Genomic DNA, 22457 nt, shown 5'->3' on the forward strand with positions numbered 1-22457 from the left:
TACTGATCTTCCAATTTTCTTCCTCATGATCCCACTTCCACGCACTTAAGATGGCAATGTTCTATGAAAGCCTCATTGATTAGAAGACTCACATAGAAGCACTGCAAATAGAGTGTAAAAGGCAGTGATCTCTTCCACCCAAGGGGATTAAACAGGCACAGCTGTGGAGTATATTAAAGATGGGGATCAAAGGATCATTCAACCAGGAAAAAATGCAGATACAGGTATTGTGAAACAAAAGCAGAAAATGCTGGAAGCATCAGCAGTCCAGGCAGCATCTGTGGAGAGAAAGGGTATCAGAATCGAAATGTTAATTCTCTCTTTGCACAAAAGCTGCTTGATCTGCTGATTGTGCTCAGAGTTTTTTGTTTTTATTTCAATAGATCTTTAGGTATTAAAGGAGTCAAGGGATATGGGATTAGGTGGAGAAAGTAGCACTGAGGTAAAAGATAATCACAAAAGATTCTGCAGATGCTGGAAATCTAGAGCAACACAAAATGCTGGGGGAGCTCAGCAGGTCAGGCAATTACGATGGAAAGGAAAAAAGATTGCATGAAGGGTCTCAGCCCGAAATATTGCACTCTTTATTTCTTTCTATGGATATTGCCTGATCTGCTGAGTTCCTCCAGCATTTTAGGTGTTATTGAGGTAAAAGATCAACCATTAAAATGCATACTAGACCAGAGTGAGTGTAAGTGTATTTCTGTTTCTCCTGGGAAAATTATTTGACACACAACTTAATGAGCTGGTAGCTGTCCCCATTAAGCCCTTTCAACTCATCCTATCACAGACCTTCCCTTTGAGCTACACCTGTCCTCCGCCTTCTTCCATGCTGAAAACTAACTAGGATCTCTCTCTCTCTCTCCCTCCCAGTTCTGATACTAAATGACCAGCTGAAAATTTCCAGCATGTTGTGTTTTTATTTTAGATTGGTAAATTGGTAGATTATAATGATATATTTGATTATTATTGTCACATGTGCCCAGATGAAATGAAAAAAACTTTTTTTGCATGCCATCCAAATGGATCATTTCAGCACATCAGTGCATTGAGCTACTTCAAGATAAAAGCAATAACAGATCACAGAATGCAGTGTTAGAGTTGTAGGGAAAATACAGGGTAGGCAGACGAGACCACAGCAAGAGTCCGTCGTATTGTAAAAGAGGTCCATTCAGTTGTCAACAGTGGGATAAAAGCTCTTCTTTATCCTGCCAAAAAGGCTTTCAGGCTTTTGTGTTTGCTGCCTGATGGCAGGCAGGAAGAGGAGAGAATGTCTGGGGTGGTTTGGGGCTTTGATTGCCTTGGCTGTTTTACTGAGATCATAAGGAGTATGGACAGATAAATTGGAGAGGAAGCTGGAACTGAGCTGTGTTCACAACTCTCTGCAGTTCCTTATGGCCTCAGGCAGAGCAGTTGCTGAACCAAGCTGTGATACCTCTGAAAAGGATGCATTCTGTTGCGCATTCATAGACATAGGTGAGGTTCAACAGGAGTATCTAACAGACGCAACCTTTTTATTATTCTCAGAAGATTATCCATGATCTTATTAAATGAAGAAACAGGCATAATGGGCTGATTGGCCTACTCCTGTTTCATAAAAACATAAAGAACATAAGAAATAGGAACAGCAGTAGGTCATCTGGCCCGTCGAGCCTTCTCTGCCATTTAATAAGATCATGGCTGATCAGGCCATGGACTCATCTCCACCTACCTGCCTTTTCCCCATAACCCATAATTCCCCTACTATGCAAGAATCTATCCAACCTTGTCTTAAATATATTTACTGAGGTAGCCTCCACTGCTTCACTGGGCAGAGATTATTTTTATTTTGTGTCTGAATCACATTGTTCATAAAGAAGTGTGCTACATAAAGAAAGTTCCTTCTAAAAGAGCAGAAAGATTAGGCAAATCAGGCAGTGATATGGATCAGGGTAAAAGTGACTGGTGCTTCCTGGTTTGTCCTTAGATTGTTGCTGTTTCTATAGCAACAGCGGACAGCCAAAGATGTAGTGAACCTACAAACAGTGACATCGTCACAATAATTTGTACAGCAAAATAACAAAGGACAGGAACAATGGAGTAAAACCTGCCGGAGGCACCGACATCAGAATCAAGAGCTGCATTTCAGAAAATACAAATGTACTGTAGTGTTAAAAAAGTATTTGAATTATATAGTATGGGAAACAATTTGTCAGATGCATCACCTCCCTTGCTATAGGGCTTTATTTGATACTCCCCTTTACCTTTGAATGTTATTTCACTCTGTTTTAAGTCTGTGCAACTCTAACAGATGATAAGCAGTAGATAGTGACTACTTCATTGTTTATAAAGAGGAGATTGAGATAGATATTTTTCTTCTATAGTGCAAAAGAATATTCAGTGAAGGGTGGTTGGAGAAATAAGCATGATACTTTTGTAACTGAGGAGCTCAGAGAGGCTGAATGGTCATTGTCATAGAGTCACACAGCATAAAAAAAGACCCTTTGGCCCAACCAAGACGCCAATCTGAGCTGGTTCCATTTGCCTGCAATTTTCCTTCAAGGTCTACTCCTTGTGTTATCTTGCCATAATCCCTCATGTTTCACAACCCAACAAATAAAACTAGCATGAAAAGTTGTCCTGCCTAGCAATTAGATTTCATCTTTCTTGGTGTGATTAAACATCACTGTGTGTATGGGTGTGGCCAAATAGGGAACATCAGAAATAGGAGCAGGACTGGGCCATCTGGCCCATCAAGCCTGTTCCATCATAAGACCATAAGATCATAAGACATGGGTACACAATTAGGCCATTCTACCTACCTGCGTCTCAATATCACCAAGACCAAGGAGATGGTGGTGGACTTTAGGAGGTCTAGGCCTCATATGGAGCCAGTGATCATTAATGGAGAACGTGTGGAGCAGGTTAAGACCTACAAGTATCTGGGAGTACAGTTAGACGAGAAGCTTGACTGGACTGCCAACACAGATGCCTTGTGCAGGAAGGCACAGAGTCGAATGTACTTCCTAAGAAGGTTGGCGTCATTCAATGTCTGCAGTGAGATGCTGAAGATGTTCTATAGGTCAGTTGTGGAGAGCGCCCTCTTCTTTGTGGTGGCGTGTTGGGGAGGAAGCATTAAGAAGAGGGACACCTCACGTCTTAATAAGCTGGTAAGGAAGGCGGGCTCTGTCGTGGGCAAAGGACTGGAGAGTTTAACATCGGTAGCTGAACGAAGGGCGCTGAGTAGGCTACGGTCAATTATGGATAACTCTGAACATCCTCTACATAGCACCATCCAGAGACAGAGAAGCAGTTTCAGTGACAGGTTACTATCAATGCAATGCTCCTCAGACAGGATGAAGAGGTCAATACTCCCCAATGCCATTAGGCTTTACAATTCTACCTCCAGGACTTAAGAACTTTTTAAAAGCTATTAATGCTTTTTGAGATGGTGATTTAGATGCATATCATATTTTTTTTTACTGAGTTAAGTATTGTATGTAATTAGTTTTGCTACAGCAAGTGTATGGGACATTGGAAAAAAAAGTTGAATTTCCCCATGGGGATGAATAAAGTATCTATCTATCTATCTATCTATCTATCTATCTATCTATCATTCAACCCACTGTCTGCTCTGCTATTCTATCATAGCTGATTTATTATCCCTCTCAACCCCATTTTCATCCTTCTCCCTGTAACCTTAGATAACCTGACTCATCAAGAGCTTATCAACCTCTGCTTTAAAAATGCTCAATGAATTGACCTCCACAGCTACCCATGGGAATGAATTCCACAGATTCACCACACCCTGGCTAAAGAAATTTCTCCTCACCTCCGTTCCAAATAAGTGTCTCACTATTCTTGAGTCTGTGCCTTCTGGTCCTAGATTCACTCACTACATCCACTCTATCTAGGCTTTTCAATATTTGATAGGTTTCAAAGAGATCCCCCGTCATTCTTCTAAACTCCAGTGAGTACAAGCTCAGACCCATCAAAAGCTCCTCATATGTTAACCCTCATGAACCTTAAATGTTAGCACATGTTTTTTCAGATAAGGGGCCCAAAACTGCTCACAATACTCCAAGTGGAATCTGACTAGTGCCTACCCGTGGAACATGAGTATTCAATATTTGTCACAACAGTTGCCAGTTTGCTTTGCAGCAATCAGAGGGGGTTCTTTAAGTGTTCTTGCACTTCTCCACCAGCAACTACTCCCAACGCCTACTCACATCTTTGTTGCAAACAAGGACCAGAAGAATGTGCTAGTAGGACAAAGAAGCGGGCAGGAAATTATCATGGTGGACGCAACCCACCCTGCAAACTGACTTTTCTAAAAGCCCCCTTCTGGAAAGTGCAATGGGGCTTTTAAAACAAAATCTTCATGCCACTTTAAAAGTTTCCTCCTGAAGTTAGTTAACCTGATCAATCATTTTGGATAGCCTCCCTCCATCCCCCTCTATCTATTTCCCATATTACTGCAATGTAACCACTTTTAAACACTTTTTATAATGTTGTTTACATTCTAAATACAAGTTGGTAGTTATGTATTTATGCACATTTTATCTGTACTTTTACCACAAACTTGTTTTTAATATATAATTCTTTACTCTTTATAATTGTTGAATGTTGTTTTCTGTTGCATGTCACACCCTGATCAACACACCACAGTAATTTCCTAATAAGTATACCATAGAACCATGGAACATTACAGCACAGAAACAGGTCTTTTGGCCCTTCTTGGCTGTGCCGAACCATTTTTCTGCCTAGTCCCACTGACCTGCACCCGGCCCATATCCTTCCATACACCTCTCATCCATGTACCTGTCCAAGTTTTTCTCAAATGTTAAAAGTGAGCCCGCATTTACAACTTCATCTGGAAGCTCATTCCACACTCCCACCACTCTCTGTGTGAAGAAGCCCGCCCCCCAATGTTCCTTTTAAACTTCTCCCCCTTCACCCTTAACCCATGTCCTCCGATTTTTTTCTCCCCTAGCCTCAGTGGAAAAACCCTACTTGCATTCACTCTATCTATACCCATCTTAATTTGATATACCTCTATGAAGTCTCCCCTCATTCTCCTACATTCCAGGGAATAAAGTCCTAACCTATTCAACCTTTCTCTGTAACTCAGTTTCTCAAGTCCCGGCAACATCCTTATAAACCTTCTCTGCACTTTTTCAACCTTATTAATATCCTTCCTGTAATTCGGTGACCAAAACTGTACACAATACTCCAAATTCGGCCTCACCAATGCCTTATACAACCTCACCATAACATTCCAGCTCTTATACTCAATACTTTGATTTATAAAGCCCAATGTACCAAAAGCTCTCTTTACTACCCTATCTACCTGTGACGCCACTTTTAGGGAGTTTTGTATCTGTATTCCTAGATCCCTCTGTTCTACTGCACTCCTCAGTGCCCTACCATTTACCTTGTATGTTCTACCTTGGTTTGTCCTTCCAAAGAGCAATACCTCACACTTGTCTGTATTAAACTCCATCTGCCATTTTTCAGCCCATTTTTCCAGCTGGTCCAGATCCCTCTGCAAAATTTGAAAACCTTCCTCACTGTCCACTACACCTCCAATCTTTGTATCATCTGCAAATTTGCTGATCCAATTTACCACATTATCATCCAGATCATTGATATAGATGAAAAATAACAATGGACCCAGCACTGATCCCTGTGGCACACCACTAGTCACAGGCCTCCACTCAGAGAAGCAATCCTCCACTACCACTCTCTGGCTTCTCTCATTGAGCCAATGTCTAATCCAATTTACTACCTCACCATGTATACCTAGCGACTGAATCTTCCTAACTAACCTCCCATGCAGGATCTTGTCAAAGGCCTTACTGAAATCCATGTAGACAACATCCACTGCCTTCGCTTCATTCAATTCCCTTGTAACCTTCTCGAAGAACTCTAATAGATTTGTTAAACATGACCTACCACACACAAAGCCATGTTGTCTCTCCCTAATAACTCCCTGTCTATCTAAATACTTGTAGATCCTATCTCTTAGTACTCCTTCCAATAATTTACCTGCTACCGATGTCAAACTTACCAGCCTGTAATTTCCTGGATTACTTTTAGAGCCTTTTTTAAACAATGGAACAACATGAGCTGTCCACCAATCCTCTGGCACCTCACCCATAGATACTGACATTTTAAATATATCTGCCAGGGCCCCTGCAATTTCAACACTAGAATACCCATGAATGTATACAGCAAATAAACTTGATCCTTGGTCCTATGACTGTCATGGTGATAGCACTAATGTTCTCCATGAGAGGCACTGGTGGGACATGAAGAGTGGGAGGCAGGAACCATATGCAATGGAGAAATGTCAGGGAGCGTACACTCAGTGGCCACTTTATTAGGTACACTTGCTCGATAATGCAAATATCTAATCAGCCAGTCAAGTGACAATGATTGCATAAAAGCTTGCAGACGTGGTCCAGAGGTTGAGTTTGTTCATTCAGACTAAGCATCAGAATGAGGAAGAAATGTGATTGAGAGACTTTGACCGTGGAATGATCGTTGGTGCCAGATGGGGTGGCTTGAGTATCTCAGAAACTGCTGATCTCCTGGGATTTTTGAGCACACCAATCTCTAAAGTTTACAAAGAATGGCATGAATACCAAAAAAAAAAATACAGTGAGGAGCAGCTTTGTGGGTGAAAACACCTTGTTAATGAGAGAGGTCTGAGGAGAATGGCCAGCCTAGTTCAAGCTGACAGAAAAGCTACAGTCACTCAAACAACCACATGTTACTGCATTGATATGCAGAGGAGCATCTCTATCCACATTGAACCTTGAAGTGGATGTGCTACAGCAGCAGAAGACCATGAACATAAACTCTGTGCATAATAAAACCTCTATATCATGTCAAGGTTCATTCAATGGTATTGTGACTACTGAAACTGATTTAAACTACAGCCTCACAGTCAGGTACTAGCTATACTCACATTCACACAAATAACAAATAATTACTTCCTTCATTTCTCCCTGCTTGAGAGAGCAGCTATGCAGATGGAGGAAGTTCTCAATGGCAGACAGGGTCCTCCTCGAAGTGGACAGAGAGATCCAGGACACATGAGGTGGAGGAGTTCCTCACTAATTAAGCTGTCCAAAAAGGATGGGTTGCTGGCCTGAGCAGAGGCTCACCATTCTGGAGTGGAGTGAGCAGTGAGCCCTGGAGCTGCATTCTTCGGCCTATTACATCCATGCTAATCTTTTTGCCCATCTACACAAATCCCAATCACATTAGGATCATATTATTCTATATCTTGCTGACTTAAGTATCTTTCTAAATGCCTTTCAAACATAACTATTGTATCTGATTCTATCACCTCCTCTGGTACCACATTCGAGACATCAACCACTTCCTGTACTATAAAAAAGCCTTGCCATGTGAATTCTCTCTCTCTCTCCCTCTCTGTCTGTCCCTTTCCCTTTCTCCCTCACCTTCCCTCTCCCTCCCCCTACCTCCCTCCCTCCCCTCTCTCTCCCTCCCTTTCTCTCTCTCCCCTCCCTCTCTCTCTCTCCCCTCCCTCTCTCTCTCTCCCCTCCCTCTCTCCCTCTCTTGCTCTCCTCCTCTCCCTCTCCAACTCCTTCGATCTTCCTCCCTCTCCCTCCCTCTCCACCTCTCTCCCTCCCCCTCCCCATTCCCCTCTCCACCTCTCTCACTCCCTCCCTCCCTCTTCCCCTTTCTCTCTCTCTCTCCCGCCCTAGCACCTTCCCCTAAGTGTATGTCCTCTTGTTTTCAGAACTGCTACTTTATGAAAAAATAATTTTCCCTAAGGTTCTTCCCTAAACTATGCTTCTTATAATTTTATTTATTTTCATGAGGTCACCCCTCAGCTGCCTTTGTTCTAGGGAAAATAAACTCTGCCTATCAAGCTCTCCCCATAATAAATCCAGTTAATCCAAGCAAAATCCTATACATTAGTACAAATACCTATGTCAGGATGCTGTCCATTGACTATAGCTCAGCGTTTAACACCCTCATTCCTACAGTCCTGATCAAAATGCTACAGAACCTGGGCCTCTATACCTCCCCCTGCAATTGAATCCTCAACTTTCTAACCGGAAGATCACAACCTATGTGGATTGGTAATAATATCTCCGCTTCGCTCATGATCAACACTGGTGCACCTCAGGGATGTGTGCTTAGCCCACTGCTCTTCTCTCTCTCTATTCATGTGACTGTGTGGCTAGGCATAACTCAAATGCTATCAATAAATTTACTGATAATGCAAACATTGCTGGCAGAATCTCAGATGGAGACAAAAGGGTGGATGGGAGTGAGATATACCAGCTAATTAAGTGGTGTCACAGCAACAACCTTGCAGACAACATCAGTAAGTGTCATGGTCCGGTCTGGAGCCCGCATTCCAGGTCTTGATCCGGTACGCAGAGTCTGGACTCCGGGTCTTGCAGCCGTCCCTCCTGTCACCCTTAAGCCAATTAGGATCCTCTTGGCTTAAGGAGGCACACCTGTTGCCTATTCAGCTGGCAGGTGTTTATAAGGGGTCCTGGGACCAAGCCTGGTTGGGTTGGGTTTTGAACTTGTTTCCCCCTGGTTTGCCTTGCTTGTACTGTCTATCCTGTTTTGACCTTGTTGTCCTGTGTTGTGCTGGTTGCTCTGTCTTCCCTGTTCTGACCTGTGTGTCATATTTGTCCTGCTGGTGCTGTTTGCCTGGTCTTTGTGTTTGCCCCAGCTTGGAGTACCTGCTACTAATCAATGAGTTCTGTGAGTCAGTCTTGGAGTCACCCTGGGCCTAGTCCTTGTCCTACCCCTTGCCCCTGTTGGGCAGGGCAGGTCAGGCCAGATTGCTGTTGCCTGATGGGGGACTCTGCCCCTTTTCCTATCCCTTGCTTCTGATGGGTAGTACCCTGCACCTGCCCAGGTTTCCTGTGACTTGCCTAGGCTGCTGTGTCCATGCCTGGGAGGTGGTTGTGCTAAGGAGTTATGTGATTTCAAGACCCTGCCTTGCCATAAACTTCAAGAGTCTGCCTTGCCTGCCTGAACCCCAGTGTTACCCCTTGCATGCCATGGTCTCCCCATCTTGTTCTATCCTTTAGTTATTCCTGTCCTGCCTCTTGTACTTCAGTGCCTGTGTCCTGCATTTGGGTCCATTCCATGTCCCTCTGACAGTAAGACCAAACAACTGATAGTGCACTTCAGTAAGGTAGGACAAGGGAATACAAACCAGTCCTCATTGATGGATCAGAAAGAGAGAGAGAGAGAGGGAGAGATTTCAAGTTCCTTGGTGTCAATATCTCAGGACCTAATCTGATCCCAACATATTGATGCAGCTATAAAGAAGGCAAGATGGTGGTTATATTTCATGCCCTGATGAAGGGTCTTGGTCTAAAATGTTGACTGTACTCTTTGGCATAGATGCTGCCTGGCCTGCTGAGTTCCTCTGGCATTTTGTGTGTGTGGCTTGGATGTACAGCATCTGCACATTTTCTCTTGTATATTTCATTAGGAGTTTGAGGAGATTTGATTTGTCACCTGAAACACAAAAAAACCCTACAGATTCACTGTGGAGAGCATTCTGACTGGTTGCATCACCATCTGGAATGCAGGGGTGCCTACTGCGCAGGATCAAAGTAAGCTGCAGAGAGTTGTAAAATTAGTCAGCTCCATCATGGGTGCTAACCTCTGTACTTTCCAAGACATCTTAAAGGAGCAGTGCTTCAGAAAGGAGTCATCCATTATGAAGGACCCCCACCACACAGGACATGCCCTCTTTTCATTGTTATCACCAAGGAGGCCCAGAAGCCTGAAGGCACGTGCACAGTGATTCTGGAATGGCTTCCTATCCTCTGCCACCTGATTTATAAATGGAGATTGAACCCACAAATGCTACCTTAGTACTTTTTTATTTCTGTTTTTGCACTAATTTTAACTAGTTAATATATAGTACATATAAATATTACTGTAATTCTGGTTTTTTCTATATATTTATCAAGTATGGTATTGCTGCCACAAAGTTAAAAAAATTTCATGACATATGCTGATATATTAAATCTGATTCTGATCCTGTTAAATCCCCTCTGTACTCTCTCCAATGTGATCACCTGTTTCTGCATAATACTACAAATATTGACTAACCAGTTGCTATATACACTCAGTAGCCACTTTAATAGGTACATGTTTGTGTTCTGCTGCTGTAGGCCATCCACTTCAAGATTTGATGTGTTCAGAGATGTTGTGCTGCACACTATTCTTGTAATGTGTGGTTATTTGAGTTACTGTCACCTTCCTGTCAGCTTGACGCAATCTGCCCATTCTCCTCTGACCTCTCTCATTAACAAGTCATTTTCACCAATGGAACTGAAGCTTACAGATGTCTTAAAATATTTCACACCATTTTCTGTAAACTCTAAGAACTGCTGTGCGTGAAAGCCCCAGGAGATCAGCAGTTTCTGAGCTACTTAACAACCCCATCTGGCAATCATTCCACTTAGATCACATTTCTTCCTTACTCTGATGTTTGGGCCTCTTAACCAACAGAATCTCTTGACCATGTCTGCATGCTTTTAAGCATTGGGTCACTGCCACATGATTGGTTGCTTCGATGCTTGCATTAATAAGCAGATATACAGGTGTACCTAATAAAATGGCCACTGAGTGTAGATTCCCAATGCTTATATTCCATACACTGACTTATGAACGCAAGTATGCGCTTTCTTCACCATTCTACTAACTTGAATTGTTACAATGGGCTTGGGGATTACATCTCTCTGTTCATCAACATTCTTTCATGCCTTATTAGCTGTCCCTCAAATAATGGTCTGGAACTCCAGTTTATGTCAAGTAAGTTTCATGCATGAATTGCACAGCAAATGAAATTATTAGGTACATACCTGAATCCTGGTAAATCTGGTGATGTATTACAGTGAATCCCTGCTAAATGGCCACAGAAGTCCAGTGACTGATAAGGTTTCACCAATAATGGTTGGTGGTGTAATGCACTCAGTCACTTTGTGTAGTACTGAAGAATATAGCAACTTCTTATTCAATGTTCTGAGCACTTTATAGAAAGTGCAAAAGTTTGAACTTATACGAAACACACAGTAATGCTGAAGGAACTCAGCGGGTCCAGCAGCTTCTATGGAGGGGAATGTGCAGCCTCCAGGTGGCTACGCCTGGAGTAATGTATTCAGTTCTGATCACTGCAATATAGCAAGGATGTGGAGGATTTGAAGATGGTGCAGAAGAGACTTACCAGGATGTTACTTGGATTAGAGAATATGTGCCATAAGACCAGAAGGTATAGGAGCAGAGTTAGGCCATTTGGCCCATTGAGTCTGCCTTGCTATTTCATGATGGCTGATTTAACTTTCCTCTCAGCCCCAATCCCCCGCCTTCTCCCTCTATCCCTTCATGCCCTGTCCAATCAAAGATCTATCAACTTTTGCCTTAAATATACATAAAGACTTGGCCTCCACAGATTCACCACTCTCTGGCTAAAGAAATTCCTCATCTCCATTCTAAAACGACGGCCCTCTATTCTGAGGCTGTGTCCTCAGGTCTTAGACTCTCTCAGCACAGGAAACATCCTTTCCCCATCCACTCTAAGGCCCTTCTACTATTTAATAGGTTTCAATGAGGTTTCACCCCTCATTCTTCTGAATTCTAGTGAATTCAGACCCAGAGCTATCAAACACTCTTCATAGGACAAGCTGTTGAAATGCGGAATTATTTTCGTGAACCTTCTTTGAACCCTCTCCAGTTTCAGCACATGCTTTCTAAGATAAGGGGCCCAAAACTGCTCACGATACTCCAACAGAAGTCTAACCAGTGCTTTATAAAGTTTCAACATTACGTCCTTGCTTTTAAATTCTAGTCCTCTTGAAATGAATGCTAATGTTCCATTTGCCTTCCTCACCACAGACTCGACCTGTAAGTTAACTTGTATGGAATCCTGCACAGGGACTCCCAAGACCCTTTCTGCCATTTTTTTTTGTATTTTCTCTCCATTTAGAAAATATTCGACCCTTTCATTTCTTCTACCAAAGTGCATGATCATACACCTCATTACACTATATTCCATCTGCCATTTCATTGTGCATTCTCCTAATCTGTCTGTCCTTCTGCAACCTCTCTACTCCTCAAGACTACCTGACTCTCCATGTATTTTCATATTGTCTGCAAACTTTGCAACAAAGCCATCAATCCCATCACCCAAATCATTGACGTATAATGCAAAAAGAATCGATCCCAAGACAGGCCCTTGTGGAACACCACTAATCACCAGCAGCCAACCAAAAAAGGCTCCTTTTATTCCCACTCTTTGCCTCTGCCAGTCAGCAACTGCTTTATCCATGCTAGAGTATTTTCTGTAATATCGCCAGCTGATAGCTTGTTAAAGCAGCTTCATGTGTGGCAATTTGTCAAAGGCCTTCTGAAAATCCAAGTACACAACATCAAACATCCTTTGTCTATCCTGCTTGTTATTTCTTCAAAGACTTTCAAATGATTTGTCAGGCAAGTTTTTCCCTCAAGAAAACCATGCCGACTAAGGCCTATTTTATCATATATCTCCAAGTACCATGAGACCCATCCTTAAAATTCAGCTCCAACATCTTCCCAACCACTGAGGTCAGACCAACTGGCCGATAGTTCCCTTTCTTCTGCCTCTCTCTTAAAGAATGGAGTGCATTCTGCAATTTTCCAGTCTTCAGGATCCATTCCAGAATCTAGGGCTTTTTGAAAGATCATTACTAATGCTTCCACAATTTCTTCTGCCTCCTATTTCAGAACGCAGGGGTGTACACCATCTGGTCTAGGTGACTTGCCTACCTTCACTCCTTTCAGTTTCCCAAGAACCTTCTCTTTACTAATGGTAACTTCACACACTTCATGACTCCTGACACCTGGAACCTCCATTATACTGCTACTGTCTTCCACCGTGAAAACTGATGCAAAATACATATTCAGTTCATCTGCCGTTTCCTTGTCCTTCATTACTACCTCTCGAGCATCATTTTCCAGTGGTCTGATATCAACTCTTGCCTCTCTTTTGCACTTTATGTATGGGAAGAAATCTTTAATATTATTGGCTAGCTTACTTTCATATTCCATCTTTACCTTCTATATGACTTTTTAAGTTGCCTTTTGTTGGTTTTTAAAAGGTTCCCATTGCTCTAACTTCCCGATAATTTTTGGTCTATTATGTGCTCTCTCTTTGGCTTTTACGTTGGCTTTGTCTTCTCTTGTTAGCCACGGCTGTGTGTCATCTTGCCTTTAGAATGCTTCTTCCTCTTAGGGATGTATATTTCCTGTGCCTTCCGAATTGTTCCAAAAATTCCAGCTATTGCTGCTCTGCCGTCATCCCTGCCAGCGTTCTTTCCCAATCTCTTCTGGCCAACTCCTCTCTCATGCCTCTGCAATTCCCTTTACTCCACTGTAATAATGATACGTATGACTTTAACTTTTCCTTCTCAAATTTCAGGGTGATTTCGATCATTTTATGATCACTTACTCCAGAAGGCTCTTTTAGCATAAGCTCGCTAATCAATTCCAGTTCATTGCACAATACCCAAATCAGAATAGTTGATCCCTGAGTGGGCTCAACCATGAGCTGCTCTAAAAAGCCATCTCACAGGCCCTCTAGAAGATCCCTCTCCTGGAATCCAGCAACAACCTGTTTTTCCCAATCTAACTGCATATTGAAATCCCCCATGACTATTGTAACATTGCCCTTTTGACGTGCATTTTCTATCTCCCATGGTAATTTGTGAATCACATCCTTATTACTGTTTGGGGTTCTGTATACAACTCCCATTTGGGGTCTTTTTATTCTTGCAGTTCCTTCGCTTTGTTCACAATGATTCAACACCTTTGGACCCTGACACCTCTTTCTCATGATTTGATTTAATTTTTTTACCAAGAGAGTTCTGCCTTTCTGCCTATCCTTTTGATACAATGTGTATCCTTGGAGATTAAGCTTCAAGCTATAATCTTCTTTCAGGTAATGACTCAGCAATGCCTAAACACCATACATGCCAATCCATAAGGAGAGATTGGAGAAAGTATGTTTGCTTTCGATGGAGCAGCAGTGGCTGAGGAAATGTAATAGAAGCTTATGAGATTACGAGGGGAATAAATAGTGTAGGCAGCTGGTATCTTTTTACCAGGGTGGAAGTGTGTACTAAATAGCCATGCATTCAAGGTGAGAGGGGGTAAATTCAAAGGAGATGAGTGTGGGGAAGGAGGAGTTTTTAACATGGTAATGGGTGCTTGGTATGCGCTGCCAGGGGTGTAGTGGAGTTAAATATGACAGAGTGCTTTAAGAGGCTCTAAGATGCACACGTGAATGACCATAAGGCATAAAGCATAGGAGCAGAATTAGACAATTCAGCCCATGGAGTTTGCTTCACCATTCCACCATGGCTGATTTATTATCCTTCTCAATATCTTCTGCTTTCACCTCAACCTTTGATGGCCTTAGTAATCTAGAACCTATCAACCTCTGCTTCAAATATACCCAATGACTTGGCCTCCACAGCCATCTGAGGCAATGATTTCCATAGATTCACCACCCTCTGGCTCAAGAAATTTTGCCTCATTTCTGTTTAGGGATGTCCTTCTATTATGAGGCTTCGCCCTCTGGTCCTAGACTCCTCCACGATAGGAAGCATCCTTTCCATGTTCACACTATCTAACCCTTTCAATATTCGAAAAGTTTCAGTGAGATCCCCCTTCATTCTTCTAGGCAGAAGGGATTAATTTAGTTAGATGTTTAATTACCAGTTAAATTAGTCCAGCACAGCATTGTGGGACCAAAGGCTCGTTCCTGAGCTGTACTGTGCCAAGTGCCTTTTCATCTCTCCATTAATATAAAGAGGGCTTCTTACAGCTTACTATGCAGCAGATGTGTTGCAGGAAGTCTCAATATTCCAAGGTAGAGTTTGTCGGTGCAGCACTTCACATTTCCTATTTAATTAGCAGTCACACATTTGGTTCTGAGTGTGAAAACAGTGATTTCAAACCTGCACCAAGGGTATTTGTGGAATTCTCTACCCCAGCAGGCGGGTGGATAATTGGATGTATTTAAAGTGGAGGTGGATAGATTGAAAAATAATGGAACTGGAATTGGAGTTGGTTTATTATTGTCACATGTACAGTGAAAAACTTGTCTTTCATACCGATCAGATCATTACTCAGTGCATTGAGGTAAAACATGGTGAAACAATAGCAATGCAGAATAAAGTGTAACAGCTACAAAAAAAAGTGCAGTGCAGGTAAACAAAAAGGCACCAGACCATAATGAGGCGAATTGTGAGATCAAGAGCAACTTTATCATTCTAGAAGAGGAACACACATAAAATACTGGAGGAACTCAAAGTCAGGTAGCAACCAATGCAAAAGGAATAAAGAATAGATATTTTGGGCCAAAACCCTTCATGTAAACAGGATCTTGGCCTGAAACAGCGACTCTTCATTCCTTTCCATAGATGTTGCCTGATCTGCTGAATTCCTCCAGCACTTTGTTTGCATTACTCTGGATATCCAGCACCTGCAGAATCTCTTGTGTTCATACTAGAAGAGGAGTTGAGTCCACCATAGATCAGCCATGATCATAGTAAATGATGGCGAAGGCTGGAAAGGCCTAAAGTTTACTCTTGCCTTCCCTGTATCTTGTGTATGAACACAAACTGAAGCTGATTTTCCAAGAAAGTGCTCAGAGTGCGCTACACAGCTGGAGAAGCTATCTTTCTGATGAGGTGAACCAACTGAGTCCACTCGCGTGTGTTCTCTCAGTAGATTTTGGGCACCACCATTAATTATATTGAATAATTAAAATACAAAACTTAATTGCTGTAATTATGTGGCAGCTATTTTGTTTCACAATAACTGGTTCCTTTAAGTACTGTATATTATACAAGATAATTAATACATAATGCTCTGATGTACAGTATATTCACAATGATAATACTATTCAATGAAGGTACCTACACCTCCAGTAGTACATTGGTAAAAACTCTTTCAGTAGGTGCTTGGGTTAATGAATCCTGCCTTTCCTGCATATAATCCATCAATATTCTTGCCATGAATGAAGGAACATTAACCAAGGATTTTATTACACCATGTAGCTCATGTTTAGTTCTTGTTGCACTTGCATTACCATAATATTGCCCAAGGAAAGGGTCTCTTAGAGGCATAATAAAGCTTGACAAAGCTTTTCATTGTGATTATACAGCATTCTGTGTGTGAAGGTCATGATTTGGTTGCACACTAGACACATGGCCTCAAAATCCTTGGCTGAGACCCCAGTGTAGTGTTGAGCAGAAGCAGCTGCTTTGGACAAGGTGTTAAACTCAGACCACCACCTCTCTCAGGTATCCCTTGACACTATTGTGAGGAAGAGTGGAAGAGTGCTCTCTCGTACCCTGGTCAATAATATATCCTTCAATGTCGTGAAACTGGATAATCTTATTATCAACACAATATTTTTTGTGGAAGCTTGCTGTGTACAAATTGGTTGCCATGTTAACATAGATGGAATAGTGCGGTGCAGGAACAGACCATAAGGCATAAGAAGGAACAATATTAATCCAAATGGCCCATCGTCTGCTCCACAGACCCTATGACCTACATTATTCTGAATGAAACTAAATCTCTTCTGTCCTCTCATAAAATTATATCCTGTCATAGTAACTGTTAGCTCTTGGAAACGCGCAGTAAGGCTGATCAACACATCCACCCAGTGATCCATTCCTTCACACCTCACATCAGCACTACTTTATCATTTCCTGTCAGAGTCACCTTATGTACAGACGCTCCTGTGCCTGGACATACAATCAATCTATGTGCAGTATATAAGTTATCTTATGCATTTGCTGTATATTTGTTGTGTTTTTTTATTACTGTGTTCTTTATCTTATCACTTTTTTGTGCTACACCAGATCCAGAGGAACAATTATTTTGTTCTCCTTTACATTTGCGTACTGGAAATGGCATGAAACAATTTTGGTAATTCTTGCTAATTCTAGGGAAAAAAGACACCGGCTGTCCACTCTTTCTGTCTTATGGATAGAATGTACAACTCGATCAAGTCACGACTCATCCTCCTTCACTCCAAAGAGAAAAGCTCACTCAAGCTTTCCTCATAAGATGTGATTCTAATCCAAGCAGCTTTCTGGTAAATCTCCTCCACACCTTCTCTAAAGCTTACACTCCCTCCATATATATATATGTAAATGTGAGGGATTCTTAAAGGCCACTGTTGTATTTGCTTCCATCATTCCGTGGCAATCTGTTTCATGTGCCCACTAGTCTCTGTGTAAAAAATCTGCCTTATGCATTTAACCCCTCTCTCACCTTAAAAGCATGTCCTTTAGAATTTGATATTTCTACCTCAGAAGAAAATTTTTGACTATCTATCCTATTTATGCTTCTCATAATTTTATAAAACTTCTGTCAGGTATCTCCTCAGCCTCCGATACTCCACAGAAGACAATCCAAGCAGTAAGGCTGATCAACACCTCATCTCTCCAACCTCTCCATATAGTTCATATTTGATAATCCAGGCAACATCAGAGTGTTGTGAGTGGACCTTTTCTAATATTCTAGCTCCTCCCCATGACTCTTTTCCCCTTAGCACCTCCCCCAAAATATCCTGAAATCCTCACGAGTGTACATTATCCTGGGGGGGGGGGGGAGTGTGGGGGTGTCACAAAGGAAGGACAAAATGTAGTAAAATGGAACCAATATACCAACTTTGTAAGTTCTTCTCCCACCCTTTACTGCTTAACATGATCCAGGAGCTCCTGTGAACTCTTGTATTATCTTTGTGAAAGAGTAAGAGCACATCGTGAATATATAGCATTTCAGGTCATAGACATAGTACAGTACATTAAAGGCCCTTTGGCTCATGATGTTGTGCTGACCTTTTTAACCTACTCCAAGATCAATCTAACCCTTCCCTCCCATGTAGATCTCCATTTTTCTTTCATCCATGTACCTATCTATGTAAGTGTCTCTTAAGTGTCCTGAATGTATCTGCCTTTACAACCACACTCAGCATTGCATTCCACACATTTACTATTCTCTGTGCAAAATCCTACCTCTGATATCACCCCTATACTTCCCCCCCCCCCCCCCAATCTCCTTAAATTTATGTCCTCTCATATTAGCTATTGCCACTCTGGAAAAAGACGCCGGCTATCCACTCTATTTATGCTTCTTATATGTGATACACCTCTGTCAAGTGACCTTTCATCCTTCTTCAATGCCAAGAGAAAGACATTAGTTCACTCAGCCTTTCCACATTAGGCATGTTCTCTAATCCAGGCAGCATCTTGGTAAATCTTCTCTCCAACCCCTCTGAAGCTTTCATGATCTTTCTATATTGAGGTGACCAATTCGAACATCATAATCCAAGTGAGGTCTAACCAGAGTTTTACAGAGCTTTAACATTACCTCACATGCCAGACTATTCAGTGTATATTATTGACAAACAGAGTGCAAGTCCTCCCTGGTTTCAAACATTGATTTATGAACATCCCACATACACAAGCAAGCATTTAGGAGACTGGTGGAGAGGATGGGATGAATTTGCTGGCTGCTGCAGGAATCTTCTGCTGGGTGGGAATGGGGTATTTCTATGCGTCTTCTCTCCCCACAGCCACCCTACCACTCAGGCCAGTATAGCTGAAGGCTGGGCCGATCCGAGCAGAGCTGGGTGTGCTCAGCAGCCTCACTCACTCACTCACCGAGTCAGCGAGACAAGCTGGTGGTCACTCTTCCCATCACCACTTTTTCGGTATTCTTCTCCCATGCACTGCTATTGTTAACTTTTGAATTACCAACAGTTTGAATCACAAACAGTTCTCAGGAAATACCCCATTCCCATCCTAGTGCCTGTTGTAACCTGGGGCCTGCCTGTAATATGAATGCCCTCTTCCTGACTTTTGTTTAGCAGAAGAGAACATATGCTATATACATTATGGACCCTGCTGATAATGCTCAGGTTAAGCTACCTAGGTGAGCTGCTCTTCCATGGTGAGTAGATACTGGAATCTCTGGAAGTGAATGAAAGCTCTCGGAATGGTACAGCATCTGTCACTCCATGACAGAATCACTGAAGCACATCGAAGGGTGATGCATGAAGGAACGTTAGTGACCGCACTTGAGGATTTTAATCTATCATTGAAATTCTTTCTCCTTTGAGCTCTAAAGGTCACAGTGTCCTCTGATTCTAGTGTGCTAAATAGTACTAAACAGAATTGGACAACAGAATTTAGAAAGAGGAGAACGTTAGGTTGCTTACCGCCTGTAGTTACTTTCTTCTGCAAATGTATTGACTTTAGAATTGAAGAAGACCTATCTAAATTGAAGCTAATAAACTGTGCTGTTATTTTTGATTGGTAGATCTTCCACATGACTTATGACTTGGCAAGCGCAGTGGTGCGAATCGTTAACTTGATTGGGATGATGCTGTTGCTATGCCATTGGGATGGTTGCCTGCAATTCCTGGTGCCCATGTTGCAAGATTTCCCAGCGGAATGCTGGGTGTCTCTCAACCATATGGTGGTAAGTAGCTCTTACTGTTCACACAGATCTTAATGGATCATAATCAGACTTGTTGATGCTCCAAGGGCTGTTGTATTACTACCTCTACTGATGGTGAGATCAACTGATTGACAGTGAGCGGATCTCCATATAAACATGTAAAGATGAAGGGTTTTGGAACTAAAACATTAAGTTTGTTTTCTCTTCCACAGATGTTGTCTGAACTACTGAGTATTTCTACGATTGTTCTGCTTTTCTGATTTTCAGCAGTTCTTTTCATGTACATGTTTTCCATTCTTCTGCTTGAGGCCCTAACAAGATCAAAGTAAATTTATTATCAAAGTACGTATACGTTGCCATATACTACCCTGAGACTCATTTTCTTGCAGGCATCCATAATAGAGCAAAGAAATATAATAGAGTCAATGAAAAGCTTCATACAAAGACTGACAAACAAACAAAATGTAAAAGATAAATTATGCAAATACAAAAATTCTAATAATGATAACAAATAAGTATATAAACAATACTGAGAACAATATTGCAGAGTTCTTGAAAGTGAGTCCATAGGTTAGGCGTTCTCTGCCTGGGGTCCACGGACACCTTGGTTAAGGGTAGGGGTACATGGCATACAAAAAGGGTTGGGAACCCCTGCTATAGGTTATGTTCAGTGATCAGTTAAGCTGATACAGGCGTTACCTGCAATGGATCAAATGTGGATGTGTCTCTTTGTCTCTCATTGTCTTTGAAATGAAATAGTTGTCAAAATGAGATTATATCAGGTTGTTTAAGTTTAGAATATAAAATGGAGAAAGCCATCTGTTGGGGGAAATGCAATGTCTTCACACTGATGCCATTAATTGAGCAGACATTTTGATATTAACCAAAGCCTCTGATAACAACCTTGTAACATGGTTGTCTGTTCCAGAATTCTTACGTTTTTCTAGTGTTGCTTTCTATGATTCTGATAAGAACAGACATAAAATGAAGCAGATAATGGCACTGACAGGCTGCCATTTTACACTTACCTTCAATGGATTAACTGGTCACTTCTCACAACACTCAGTTAATTCTTCATGGCTTCAGCCTTGTCTAAACATTAGATACATCTTCAGTGCTTTTGAGTATTGGACAGTACAAAGTGGATATGCTGCAGAAATGCATCATAAGTTCAATAATGTGAATTTCATTTATTCTCAGATGAGAAAGACTTGCTTTTGCATTCCCTTCATCTAATGAGAGGTATTCAGAAAAATACTAAGTCCAAGTCAAATTTATTGTCATATGCGCAAGTATACATATGCACAGGTGCAATGAAAAACTTAATTGCAGCAGTATCACACTCAAAATACTGGAGGAACTAAGCAGGTCTGGCAACATCTTTGGGAGGAAATAGGCACTTGACATTTCAAGGTGAGACCCTTCAGCAATACTGATGAACGATCTCGGTCCAAAACATTGACTGTTTAATTTCACTCCATAGATACTGCCTGAACTGCTGAGTTCCTCCAGCATTTTGTGTGTTGCTCAAGATTTCCAGCATCTCTAATCTGCAGCAGCATCACAGGCAAATAACATCATATAAGCAGCATTCGCAAGAAAAACATATATTAAACATAAAGTCTACGCAATTTTTACAAGAAAATGCAATTAAAACAAAAAATCCATTTTAGTGTATAGTTCAAAGTAAATTTATTCATTACCAAAATACGTATACGTCACTGTATGCTGCCCTGAGATTCATTTGCTTGCAGGCATTCACAATAGAACAAAGAAATACAATAGAATCAATGATAAACTACTCACTAACAAAGACTGACAACAACCAATGTACAAAAATTGTGCAAATGCAGAAAAAAAGATAATAATAATAATAAACTGGAATTGTACATACAACAGGGAAACAACCGCTTAGTCCAAGCACTGTCTATAAAGCAACCATTTATATCAACCTGAATTAATTACCCTACCTTCACATTAACTTGCCATAGATTCTACACCTACATTTGCCCACACACTAGAGCAGTGCTTCACAACCTTTTTTATGTCATCGAGCCTTACCATTAACTGACCCCAGGTTGAGTACACCTGCTGTAAAGCAACTTGCAGCCAACTTTCCAACCAAACTGCACTTTATTGTGATGTGGAGGATAGCAGAGGCATTTGGATGAATACCCATGTAGTCACAGGAAGACTGTGCTAACCTCCACACAGGCAGCATGGGGTCGGGGGGGTGGGGGTGTAGTCTGCCCTGAATCTATTTTCACTGGATCAGTGAGACAGCAGCTCTACTAGCTGCAGCACTGTGTTCAAGTTCAAGTTTGTCAATCAACCGTACCCAAGTATACATCTAAATGAAACAACGTTCCTCTGGGAAAAACGTCCAATGTGCAAAACACAGTACATATATTGCATACAGCATATAAAATAACATTGTGGAAGTTATTGCAGTTCTCTCATTCCATTAACAGAAATGTTTATTTGGCTGCAGATTACTCTAGGATGTCCAAGAGGATGTAGAAGGTACCACATAAGTGCAAATTTCTCCTTTTACACAACCAGAATTAGTTTGGTGAAAAATCAGATAGTTCATCTGTTAGGAGTAAGGGAATAAGGAAAAGGTTGGCACATGGACTTTGGTCACAGATCATCTGAAAACTTAGTGAATGATGGAACAAGATTGTAGAGCTAAATACTCTTCTCCTTCTTGCTACTTCCCTATGTAGAGCAGGAGTGTTGAAAAACAGTCATTAATTTTAGGTGAAGAGCAGTAGAACTCATCAATCCCCATCTTACTGTCAAGAATTAGAATGAACAGCACACCAGAAATATTTTATCTTCTCTGCTTTGTGTATCTAAATTTGTTAGTGATTTGTTTATCAGTATTGACATGAAGGTTCAGAACATAGCACAAAAGTTTGAATGTGGAGACATAA

The 22457-nt window shown here is 41.5% G+C and overlaps 1 protein-coding gene across 1 annotated transcript in view; it reads left to right on the top strand.

Annotated features, from left to right (window-relative positions):
- The window catches only part of hcn4 (hyperpolarization activated cyclic nucleotide-gated potassium channel 4), a 494535-nt gene that overhangs the window by 178384 nt on the left and 293694 nt on the right, over positions 1-22457 (top strand). The window contains exon 3 of the mRNA XM_073025811.1: positions 19381-19542. Within this exon, the coding sequence (XP_072881912.1) occupies positions 19381-19542 (162 nt within the window). The remainder of the gene's footprint in view (positions 1-19380; positions 19543-22457) is intronic.

This window comes from Hemitrygon akajei, chromosome 21, assembly GCF_048418815.1.
Source record: "Hemitrygon akajei chromosome 21, sHemAka1.3, whole genome shotgun sequence".
Taxonomy (NCBI): Eukaryota; Metazoa; Chordata; class Chondrichthyes; order Myliobatiformes; family Dasyatidae; genus Hemitrygon; species Hemitrygon akajei.